Source organism: Mobula hypostoma, chromosome 3, assembly GCF_963921235.1.
Source record: "Mobula hypostoma chromosome 3, sMobHyp1.1, whole genome shotgun sequence".
Classification (NCBI taxonomy): Eukaryota; Metazoa; Chordata; class Chondrichthyes; order Myliobatiformes; family Myliobatidae; genus Mobula; species Mobula hypostoma.
The window spans coordinates 135,572,853-135,585,377 of record NC_086099.1 but is presented as its reverse complement, the minus strand read 5'-3'; the positions used below and the strand labels follow the sequence as shown (position 1 = coordinate 135,585,377).

At 38.4% G+C, this 12,525-nt stretch overlaps 1 protein-coding gene across 1 annotated transcript; it reads right to left on the bottom strand.

Moving 5' to 3' along the window:
• Positions 1-1,794: 1,794 nt before the first annotated feature.
• On the bottom strand, positions 1,795-7,406 carry LOC134343558 (anterior gradient protein 3-like). The gene is made up of 8 exons (XM_063042296.1): positions 7,288-7,406; positions 6,947-7,120; positions 6,758-6,821; positions 6,157-6,209; positions 5,916-5,992; positions 3,565-3,628; positions 3,378-3,461; positions 1,795-2,114 (listed from the first exon to the last, which is right to left on the bottom strand). Exons 2-8 carry the CDS (start codon positions 7,089-7,091, stop codon positions 2,065-2,067), a joined length of 537 nt encoding a protein of 178 aa, XP_062898366.1. The 5' UTR covers positions 7,092-7,120; positions 7,288-7,406; the 3' UTR covers positions 1,795-2,064.
• Between the last annotated feature and the right edge of the window lie 5,119 nt (positions 7,407-12,525).

Sequence of the window (12,525 nt, the reverse complement as noted above, 5' to 3'; positions counted from 1 at the left end):
GTTGCCTCACAGGTAGATAGGGTAGTTAAGAAAGCTTATGGGGTTTTAGCTTTCATAAGTCGAGGGATAGGGTTTAAGAGTTGCGAGGTAATGGTGCAGCTCTATAAAACTCTGGTGAGGCTACACTTGGAGTACTGTGTCCAGTTCTGGTCGCCTCACTATAGGAAGGATGTGGAAGCATTGGAAAGGGTATAGAGGAGATTTACCAGGATGCTGCCTGGTTTAGAGAGTATGCATTATGATCAGAGATTGAGGGAGCTAGAGCTTTACTCTCTGGAGAAAAGGAGGATGAGAGGAGTCATGATAGAGGTATACAGGATATTAGGAGGAATAGATAGAGTTGACAGCCAGCACCTCTTCCCCAGGGCACCAAGAGGACATGGCTTTAAGGTAAGGGGTGGGAAGTTCAAGGGGGATATTAGAGGAAGGATTTTTACTCAGAGTGGTTGGTGCGCAGAATGCACCGCCTGAGTCAGTGCTGGAGGCAGATACACTAGTGAAGTTTAAGAGACTACTAGACAGGTATATGGAGGAATTTAAGGTGGGAGGGGGTATACGGGAGGTGGGGTTTAAGGGCCGGCACAATATTGTGGGCCAAAAGGCCTGTAGTGTTCTATGTTCTCAACGTCACATCTTGGCTACTATTTGGTGGCCTATATATGATTCCCATAATGGTTTTTCTCATCCTTGCAGTTTCTAAACTCCACCAACAAAGATTCAACATTCTCTGACCCTATGTCAACTCTTTCTAAAGATGTAATTCCATCTCTTACCAATAAAGCCACAATACCACCCATGCCTTTCTGCCTGTCCTTTCAATACAAAGTATATCCATGTTAAACTCTCAACTATGACCTCCTTTCAGTTACGACTCAGTGATGCCCTCAATGTCATACCAATCAATCTCTAATTGTGCCATGAGTTCCTCCACCCTATTCCAAATGCTATGTCCATTTAAATACTGTACTTTCAGTCCTGCATTCTTTCCCCTTAAGAATTTTACCTCTGTAGTGCAACTATTTGGTCTGTTTGCAGTTGTACCCAATTTTTGGCTTGTCCTTCCTTACATAACCCACTTGTAAACCTGCTGGCTCATTGTAAGCTCTGTTATACTGGTTCCCATCCCCCTGCCGTATTAGTTTAAACCACTCATCCTTAAGCATAAAGGAACTGCATCCTTATGAGCGAGTCTCTGAAATGAGTTGTACAGCATTTTCCCCTCTAAGCACAGTGGCTTGTCAGTTTTAGATGGAGTCATTTCATTTTGTGTAAAGCTACATCGAATTTTTTTCTGATCAGTGCAGAGTCCTACGCACAGGCTGATGGAAATTTCATTTACAAGTGTTGAACTTTCAGGTATATATCCTTTGCACCACACATCTTCACTGTCCTAGCCTCAACATCATCTTTCCCCCACAAAAGTAACAAAATCCAGAAGTTCTATTTTGCCTCATTGCAGCATGCCAGCAAACTGCAGTTTATAGAGTTAATATTCTTCAACTCAAAACAACCAGACAAACTGATATTGTCTTTCTTTATAAAAAAATAGCAGTGTTTACGATCACCTTCAGGCATAGCTCTACTTGTAGGAATTAGAAACTGTATCTACTACTTGAGAGCAGCAATTCTGAAAATAAAGATTTCAATGTAATGCAGTAAGATGAACAAATATAAGTGTAATGACCTTGTAATTGTTGTATTTTCCATTATGAAAATCATGGTTCATGGAGGTGTTACTTACTACCAATCTTAAAGAGTAATAATATTTCTGTTTAAGCCATGCCAAACAGTAGCTACTGTTCAAAGTTTTATTGTAACTCAAGGGGAGTTCATGTTTTTTTTTTAAAAACGTTACAGAAGCTGATCACATATACAGAGTATATATCAAAAGATTTAGTCTCTTACATTGAAATACCTAATATTGAGAGAACAATATTTACACCATTTCTGCACACATTAATACATTATATCACATTAGCTCTGCACAATGAACTCATCGTGGTTTTAATGTATGAGCAGATAATGGAGTTAAAGCTTAATTGGTAGTTAGACAACTTCAATTCCTTACAATTCCTGCTTCAGTAGATTTTTGGCTGCTTTCATGTTTTCTATCACTAAAAAAAAGGGAAAAAAAGTGTTACTTAAGGGATATGTAAACTTAACGTTACATCAATTACAGCTTCCTATTGCACCAAGTTGTAGAGTACACATCTTTACAACTCTATATGCCCCTGAAGTCAATGCGGAACTGAAAGTTTTTCCTTGTAGTATGAAGTAGGATTGTATTTATGAGTACACATTTGCTATTGTAAGCTTGTACCCATTGTGGCTGCCCATTCAAATATTACTGTATCTTAATATGGTTTTGTTACACGGGGGCCATGACCATTAGGGAAAACTTCATATTCAAGTCATAAGAACTATTATGCAAATACATCATTAGAATACATGTTTTAAATTAGGCAGTTATGCAGATTATAATAGCATATTAGCATTGTGTTAGATTAGACAAACTGTCAAAGATTATTATACAAGGAAAATCATTTGGATAAGAATGAAATGGAATTAGTATTTCATGTCATTAGATCATTTTTTTTTATTAATATAAAAACTCCACAGGTGCTGCCTGGCTCACTGAACATCTCCAGTACCTTTCACTTCAAATCTACAGAATCTGAAGTCTTGCCCCACACCTGAGCTTTTTTTTTGTGTGGCTTTTTTAGCCAAAGCTTTGAAGAACAACTCTTAACATAATAGCTTGGAAAAGTAAATAAACATGGAATAAAAATTTTGTTCCACAACATCCAGCACGACAATCATTGTCAGTGCAAGCTTTTGCATTAAAGAAAAGCTCACTCTTGATCATTCATTTGCAGTTCCTGGCCTATAGACTAGTGGAAGTTGTTTTTGCATGATATTAATATCCTGATGAATGTTATAAACTTTGAAATCCCAGAAGGGAAAAGCTGTACGTGGTACACACAACAATTAAAGCAAATCTGAAGCAACAATTTATAAATGGAGAATGTCTCGAAGGCCAAGGTTCCTAACGTGCTCTGAGCTGGAACCTTGCCTGCTGGAGGCATTAGTAAATTAGTGTTTACATAATCTTACATATTTTCTGTACCATCTTGACATGGTCCCACAGGCAGTAGACCCCTGACCTCTTGAGCAATAGTGAAGTTGTAGGTGCCAATATAGTAATCAATTGTACACCTTTCAATGTTGAAGAGAATTCAGAATTGCTCCCATTATGCACTGCCATTAGTGCTCACAATGCAAGGACATTTTACAAGTTGGTAACAAAATACAAAACATTGTCGATTGTGGCAATAACTTTGCACTTGTTGAAAAGCAGCATTTTTGTTTACACTTACAGAGATCAATGTCACCATCCTCATAGGTGTATTTTCGATTTTCATATCTTCCTCTGATATCTGCTCTCACTGTTAAAGAGGGATCTGTTTAAAGAAATAAAATAAGATCAATATTTACAATTACAGAGACTGAGCATTAACAAATGTGAGTGATGCATGTCAAATATAACAAGTTTACAGCTCTTACCTACAAAAATGATTCTGGGAACATACTGACCATCAGGCCACAGGTTTTCATCTTCTGTCTCAAACTGGAATGAAAATTTTTTAGTTGTAATAGTGATTTCACCATTAATTGTAAGCAAATTGGAAATGAGCATTTTGAATCAATAATGAAAAATAACTAAATTCACAAACAATGCATCTAATTTATTGGAACAATGTGATCTTTTAGTTTTATGGAGCATCCATCAAAAAAAAAGAAAAAAATCTGGTTTTCCTACTCCCCTTACCAACAGCTTCCAAGAGCTCAGTTAACAGGGAAGCCCATAAGCAGTGGAGATCGATACCAAGAGGACATTGAAGAGTTAATTGAAACCTGCAATTTCGTGTACAGAGAACATTGTAGTGCATTTCCAATACAGAATACAATTTCATTGCTGCCTATCTTCACTTTTCCCAATAAGACATGGAAGGTGCATTTGGGGTGGTTATGTGGATGGATCCAGTTTCTACCAAGGAAATAATTAAACATACTGGAATCATATGCTTTTTCAACTCAAGGAGCCAATTTGACATTTGACTTCAGTTTCACCATACCCTCATATAAAGTTAACATGGCAATTCCATTCCAAAACACTGGGTAATAATACCCAAATTGATAAAACATTGATTGGACTAAGCATCAAAGTGGCCAAATAAAGAAAACATTAATATTTACAATCTACCTCTAGCAAAATTTTCAACTGACTTTAGGAAATGCTGTGAAGGACCTAGCTAAAATTAGTTAATTTACATTCTTTTGAATTAAAGTGAGTTTACTTAAAGTTTAAATCTCAGTGATTTAGTAACTTGATTTTTTAATTTCACTGTAGCAAAGCAATATGTTAGTTACAGTATTTCTATAAAAGGGATGATGTAGACCTCCTACAGGAGGACAATTTATGTTCAACACAGGGCCTGACACAGAACAAGATGGCTTCTACTAAGGAATATTTCACCAAGTTAACTACTGGCTGCAGAAAGGCAAATGGTGGGCAAGAGCTGCTAACATGGAAATTGTGTGCCCTTGAACTAAGTGTCCAACTTTTTTTATTCTCTTGTTGTTCACAGCACCTTTATTTCCTACGGAGCATCAAGAAAACTCACCTCTTTCCCAGGATACTGACGAACTTTTGCTGCTGTACCATTGAGAGCATACTCACCAACTGCATCTCAGTGTGGTATGGCAATTGTCCCGTATTGGACCACAAAGCACTCCAGCGGGTAGTGAAAACAGCCCAGTGGATTATCGGCACCTAATTGCCCACAATTGAGAACATCTACCAGAAACGCTGCCTGGGCAGGGCGAAAAGCATCATCAGGGATGCATCTCACCCTAACCATGGACTTTTTACTCTCCTCCCATCTGGTAGGCACTACAGGAGCCTCCACTCCCGCACTAGCAGGCACAGGAAGAGCTTCTTCCCTGAGGCTGTGACCCTGCTGAACCTCACATCACAGCGCTAAGCAGTATTGCACCCATATTGTACTGTCTCAGTACTTTTATATTTGTATGCTGTAGCACTTTTTATTTGCAGTTATTTTGTAAATAATACTATTCTTTTGCACTTATGGTTAGTTGCTAATTGCATTTCATTGGCTTTGTATCTGCACTCGGCACAATGAAAATAAAGTTGAGTCTAATCTAATCTAATTTACAGTGACTTCTGTTCCAAGACTTAATGTAAACAAGTAAATTCTGCAAACACAGGAAGTAGCTTATCAAATGAAACAGTATAAAGATATTACAGAATGAGCTTAAACATTGCAAGGTGAAGTTAATACAGGAACTTGTATATCTATTTAAGCATAACATTTTGCTCCTAATTTCAGTGTGCAACACTCTTCATAGTGCAGAAATAAATCAGGATGAAGCTAGACACTGTTTTATCTAACTGCATATTCAACCAATGCAGAATTCCATTAGAAATGTTGGACTCAGCTGCCAAAATAGACAGGAATCAAGTGACACTGTCAGTCACAATACCCTTATTTCTGCTCAGGCAGTCAACATATCTGATTGCACCCATCTCCAGAACAGTAGGTCAAGAAAGGAGGATTGGGACTACTGCAGACAGAAACCACAAGGTTAATTCATAGCATCACCACATGGCTGATGAGAGAAATTTGACCATTTAAATCACCAGATGAAATGCCCAAGAAGTCTTGTAGATATATTCAAGTGGAAGCTCCAATAAGAGGGTAACCTGGTGTATTACTTTCATATAAACTGTGGACAACTTTGAGTTTAAGAAAAGCAAAAACTTACACTTAATGAAGGCTTTCACCATTGGTGCAGTATTGCCTCGTGCTTTTTAAAAGTAACTTAGCACTTACCACAAGGTTAAGCATAACAAAGTCCTCTTTTGCCATTTTCTGAATTTCTTTACTCGCAGCAAATGCCTTCTTCAATTCTAAAATAGAAAGTCACAATAAAGTATGAAAAAGTAGTGCAGTGCAGCAAGTTCTTCTAGAATCTAGATGAAGTGTTGGTAGGTCTTTCATACTAGCTCAAAGCATCTCAACTGCTTCTTCAGTGAACACATAGGATGAAATGCTTGCCAAAAAAATCACTCACTCTGAGAGTACTGGCATTCTTCCAAGTGATGGATCACCATTAAAGGTCGGTTGCTGAAATGCAAAATAATATTCAATGTAAAAAACAACCATAATTCTGATAAGCTAGCCCACAAATCAATAAAGACTGTTGTAAGTAACTTAAAATATACAAAATTTGTTAACTCCTACACTTCAGTTTTTTTTTTAATTTTTAGGGTGATTGGGGCTGAAAACTCTTAATTCCACTTTTTCAAACTCACCATTTGCTACTTTGAATGCTTCTTTCACCCTGTAAAACTTAAGTAATTTCTTTCATCTGTGGTAAATTCCCAAGTGCTTCCCTTCAATATCTTGTAACTTTTCCTACCTGGTTGCCATTGTTACACTCTGACTAGTAAAACTTTAGACGTTTTCCCTCAAAGTTCAGCTAGTCAAACCTTGCAATATTTCAGTCAGCCGTTTCATCTCTTGCCATCAATCGTCTCAGTGTTTGCTTAATTATTATAGCATCTACTTGTTAACTTTGATGTGCATGTCTCTGTGATCGAAAGGACAGGTACCGCGCAGCGACAGTTCCGATAGACACCAGAGAGCGCTTTCAGCCGAAAAGTGATCGTTACCTTTTTCTCGCCTTGAACAGCCCTTCTTTGTAGGTCTGAACCCAATTAACCTCATCGGCCCATCCTATGAAAAATAAAATATGCATATATAACCCTGCAGACACTATCACAAGGAAAGCGAAAAGAGCTGCAATGGAGTATGCGATGAAATACGGTCAGAAGCAGCGAGGGAAGTTATAAATTATTTACCTCTAGATAGAGTGATAGGATATTTCTTCTGCTTTGCAGGTTCTTTCTCGGGCTCGGGCTTCCTCGCTTGTCCAGCGGGGCCTCTCGCCAGAGAGCCCGTGACAGCAGCCAGCAGCACCAGCAGGAAAAAAGAAAATTCAGACATTGCGGACGAATTCAAATTCACGCAGATTGCTGGAGACACAGAACATAAAATCAGCAATGTAATGAGTTCTGGCAATTCTGCAAAAGTACATTCGACTCTAATTAATTCCAAAGCGAGAAGACTAAAACAAAGCTGAGATTGGGACAAGCGATTTGCTTTTATGATTTTCAAAAACTAAGGTTTATCCCCTACTTACCGCCGTGGGTTATCAGTGAATCAGAAATAAGGACTGTCTAGACTTTACGGTAATTCAGGTGTGTATCGTTTCCAAATATATACTCGAAGTTAGCCATCCCATTGGCCGCCATCCTTTCATCGCCCTCCCCAATTTCAAAATACAGGAAGAATGGGCTTTCCCTTGAAAAAAATCATTTCTGTACATTCTGAAAATTTTGAAAAACCTGAGTTCAGAATTCTCAAAGTATTGCATTTTAGACGTGATTTTGCAGGGGTCTGGACAAAAATAATGGATTATTTAGGAAGTTTGGCGCTATTTCAAAAGATTGGGTAATTCAAATCAGTCTCTCTTGATAATTCTGAAAGCTGACGAGTCTCTCTACTATTGGCTGGAAGTTTTACTGACAACTTGGTAATAGTTTTAATTGTATTCTAATTTGAATCGAGAGCTGATTCACAACTTGTAAGCCTTTTGTTAGGACGAATGATTCTAATATACCTGCACAAGCAGGTTTTATAATTGACACACAAAGTCGAGTTTATATAAAACAACAATATCCTTAAAACAAAAGATTTTGAAAGAAATCTCTGTTTTCACTTATTGGTTCCAATAAGGTCAAAAATAAGATTTTCTTCAGTCTTGGTTTCAATGCCTTGGAGCATTATCAATTTTACAAAGTTCCTGGCCCCGTTTTGCTTCACTCAACTATATTCCTTCACCTTTGTCGTTGTGTTTATAAACAAAAACCAAAAGTAATCCACGTAATGCTCCCAGGGACTCCAATAATCATTGCTTCAATCCCTATCAGATTTCTGTACCTTTTTTCAGAATCAGAATCAGGTTTAATATCACTGGCATATGTCATGAAATTTGTTGTCTTTGTGGTAACAGTACAATGCAATACATAATAATAGAAAAATGTGGATTACAGTAGGTGTGTGTTAAATTAAATATGTAGTACAAAAATAAAAGTAAAAAGTAGTGAGGTAGTGTTCATGGGTTCAATGTCCATTCAGAAATCAGATGGCTGAGGGGAAGAAACTATTCCTGAACTGTTCAGCGCATGCCTTCTGTACCTCCTTCCTGATGGTAGCAATGGCAGACACAGTGCTTGCATTTGTTTTATTTTTTTTTCCAATTAGTATCTCATGCAACACCCTAGCAATAGATCTGAAAGTCTACAAGGTATCCTCCATAGCTACATTTAATTATGTTTGTTAAACAAAATGTAAACCTTCATAACTTTGTGATCGCTTTAAGAATTATCCCTTTATCTCTATCATCAAGGGATGAATATTTTGTAATTGAATATCTGAGCTATCTCACCTTCACACATGCCTGTCCTTTAGTAAAACTTCTTCTGATAAATTTTGAAAAATATTCTTGTTACCACTATTATTTCCTCATTAACCTCCTTCAGTAGTATAAGTAGACAGAGGATATTTGATGGGCCTCTTCTGAGTTTCAATTTTCAGTAAATATATATCAATTGGACACATTCTCAGTTTGCTCATCTGCATGTGGTTGAAGGTATTCTTCACCTTCCAAATCAGTGCACACAAAATGCTGGAGGAACTCAGCAGGCCAGGCAGCATTGATGGAAAAGAGTAAGTAGTCGACATTTCAAGCCAAGACTCTTCTTCAGGATGCTGCTTCTTTCACCTTCCAAGTGTTCAGTGAACAATTATTTGCTTACATGCCATCATATTCCCTCTGAGAGACTGTCAAATGCCATACTAAAACCCATACATATAAAATCTGCAGCTCTATATTAATTAATTAATATATTCATTCATCATCCCCTCAAAAATTTCAATCAAGTTAGTAACACATGACTTCGCTGCATCTGGGCATATTGCCACCTCACTAGTTTTCCCCTTGCTGTTGAAGTACTGTAGGTATAGAATGCCTTTGGATTCTCTTGCCAAAGCCTTTTCTTAGCCTCTCTTGGTTCTCCAAGTTGCCTTCTGGAGTTGTTTTTTTTTTAGCTTCTTTATAATCCTGAAGGCCTCTGTTTGATATCAGCTTCCTAAACCTAACATGCACTTCCTTTTCTTCTAAACTGAAATCATTATCTTCTGACATCCAATGTTATGTTACCTTGCCATCCTTGTCCTTCCATCCTACTTTACTTTACTTTATACTTTATTGTCGCCAGACAATTGATACTAGAACGTACAATCATCACAGCGATATTTGATTCTGTGCTTCGTGCTCCCTGAAGTACAAATCGATAGTAAATCTTAAAAATAATTTAAATTATAAATCATAAATAGAAAATAGAAAAGGGAAAGTAAGGTAGTGCAAAAAAAAACCGAGGGGCAGGTCCGGATATTTGGAGGGTACGGCCCAGATCAGGGTCAGGTTCCGTTCAGCTGTCTTATCACAGTTGGAAAGAAGCTGTTCCCAAATCTGGCCGTGTGAGTCTTCAAGCTCCTGAGCCTTCTCCCGGAGGGAAGAGGGACGAAAAGTGTGTTGGCTGGGTGTGTCGTGTCCTTGATTATCCTGGCAGCACTGCTCCGACAGCATGCGGTGTAAAGTGAATCCAAGGATGGTAGATTTGTATGTGTGATGTGCTGCGCCGTGTTCACGATCTTCTGCAGCTTCTTCCAGTCCTGGACAGGACAACTTCCATACCAGGTTGTGATGCACCCTAGAAGAATGCTTTCTATGGTGCATCTATAAAAATGAGTGAGGGTTTTAGGGGACAGGCCAAATTTCTTTAGTTTTCTCAGGAAGTATAGGCGCTGGTGGGCCTTCTTGGCATTGGACTTTGCTTGGTTGGACCAAGGCAGGTCATTTGTGATATTCACCCCGAGGAACTTAAAGCTTTTGACCTGTTCCACTTGCGCACCACCGATGTAAATTGGGTCGTGCGGTCTGCTACTCCTTCTGAAGTCAACAACCAATTCCTTCGTCTTGCTGACGTTGAGGGATAGGTTATTGTCTTCACACCATGCCACCAGGTTCTTAATTTCCTTTCTGTACTCAAACTCATCATTACCTGAGATACAGCCTACAATTGTTGTGTCATCAGCAAACTTATATATTGAGTTTGATGGAAACTTGGCTACACAATCATGGGTGTACAGTGAGTACAGCAGGGGACTCAGTAAACAGCCTTGTGGGGCGCCGGTGCTCAGAGTGATTGTAGAGAAGAGCTTGTCCCCTATTTTTACAGCCTGGGTCCTGTCTGTGAGGAAGTTGAAGATCCAGCTACAGATCTGAGTGCTAAGGCCCAGGATCCGGAGCTGAGGAATCAGTTTATTTGGAATGATGGTATTAAAGGCAGAGCTGTAGTCAATGAAAAGGAAATATATGTAAATATGTGTCTTTATTCTCCAGGTGTTCTAAGGAGGAATGTAGGGCCAGAGAGATGGCATCTGCCATTTACTGGAAGATATCTCTCCTGAATCTATGCAATTGGTCTTTAACCACCTTTCACATGTCAGATATGGACTTGCCTGAAATCAGCTGCTCCCTATCAACCCTCCCTAGTCCTTGTCTAATACTCACATAATTTGCACTGCTCCAATTTAATATCTCCTGCATGTTCTACACTTATCATCATCATCATTATTTGGCATGTCATATGACGTAGGCAGTCATGGTCACATGGCCTTGATTGTTCTTGGCAATTTTTTCTTTGGGAGTAGTTTGCCATTGCTTTCTTCTGGGCAGTGACTTTACAAGACTAGTGACCCCAGCCATTATCAATACTAACCAGGACTTGTGATGTACACCAGCTGCTCATATGACCATCTACTACTTGCTCCAATGGCTTCATGTGATCTTGATTGGGGGGGGGGGCGTTAAACAAGTGCTACACTTTGCCCAAGAGTGACCTACAGCGAGGAGATGGAAGGAGCGCCTTACACCTCCTTTGGTAGAGACATGTCTCTATCCTGCCGCCCAATACATATCCTTATCCATTGTTATCTTAAAATAATTAGGGATCGCTTTTCCTCATTGTTCTCTCAATTAAATGTTAGTCACCTGGCTAGGCTCATTACCCAACATCAGATCCAGTATTGCCCCCTCCTCCTGTTGGAATATCAATAAGAAACTCTCCTGGTTGCACCTAACAAATTATGCCCTGTCTAAATCTCTTGCATTAAAGATTTCCCAGTCTTCATTAAAGTCACACATACACTAGTATAATATACCTGTGTATCTATTCCTCAATGTCCTAAGACGTCTGTAGTATATATATTTTAGTTACATTATAGTTAAAATGTCTCATTTTAAATGATGCACATATTCTGACCTGCAATAACATTTTGCTGGCTTGCATTTAATACAATGTGTCCTTTTTGCCTAACACATTGAGTGCCTTAAAGATATTGGAAAAGGTTCAAAAGAGGCTTACAATAACAGGTCTTATCTTAAACATTTTAATTAGATAGATGTAAAACATTGGGTCCATTTACCTTAGAAAGATCTGGACAACTCATGGGATGTGTATGAGCACCAAGGATCCATATTATGCTTGTACAGTAATGTACATCAATTAGAAATGTTAGGAAGGACCAGCACCTATATACTCAACTTGGGTAACTGCAGATCACCTTTACCCAAAGGATGTAAGACAATGTTGGCTCAAGTTCTGAGTGTATATTTGTTGCACATCTTCATAGGAGATGGTGGCTGCAGCAGATATCACTCCATATGCCCTGATGCAAGATCTCAACTGGAAATTGAAATTCACCTGCCTTCGTAGATTCTGTCTGACCCAAAAATATTCAATTTTCTCCAGTTATTCTTTTTACTCCAGATTACAGTCTTTGCAGTCTCTCATGGTTCACACCATCTAAAGTTGTGATAATAACATATCACACTGGTTTGCAGTCAATGCGTTTGTCTGAAAAGTTTGAAGAAAAACTTTCCATGAAGTTGACATTGCTTCAGTTAACTTCATCTTGTTTCTTCCAGAAGAGCACAATAATAGTGAAAAGTGTTATAAATTATGGCTAGTATTTTTCTGCCCTTAAACTCTTCTTTTCTTCATTCTTTGCTGGAAATAGGTTAAGCTCATGTTGGCTATATATCTAGTACAAAATAAAACACTAAAAAGGTGAAATATTGGTAGGAAGCAAGAAGAAATAAAGAAAAAATATTGACTTTAAATGAATGGGATATAACACAAACTGATTTTGAAATCCATGGATGGGTGGAATTTGAAATAATTATTGAGTGCGAACCATCCACTGTTGATCCTGGTAGCATACAGGTTCTACTGTTTGACTGTCAATGATT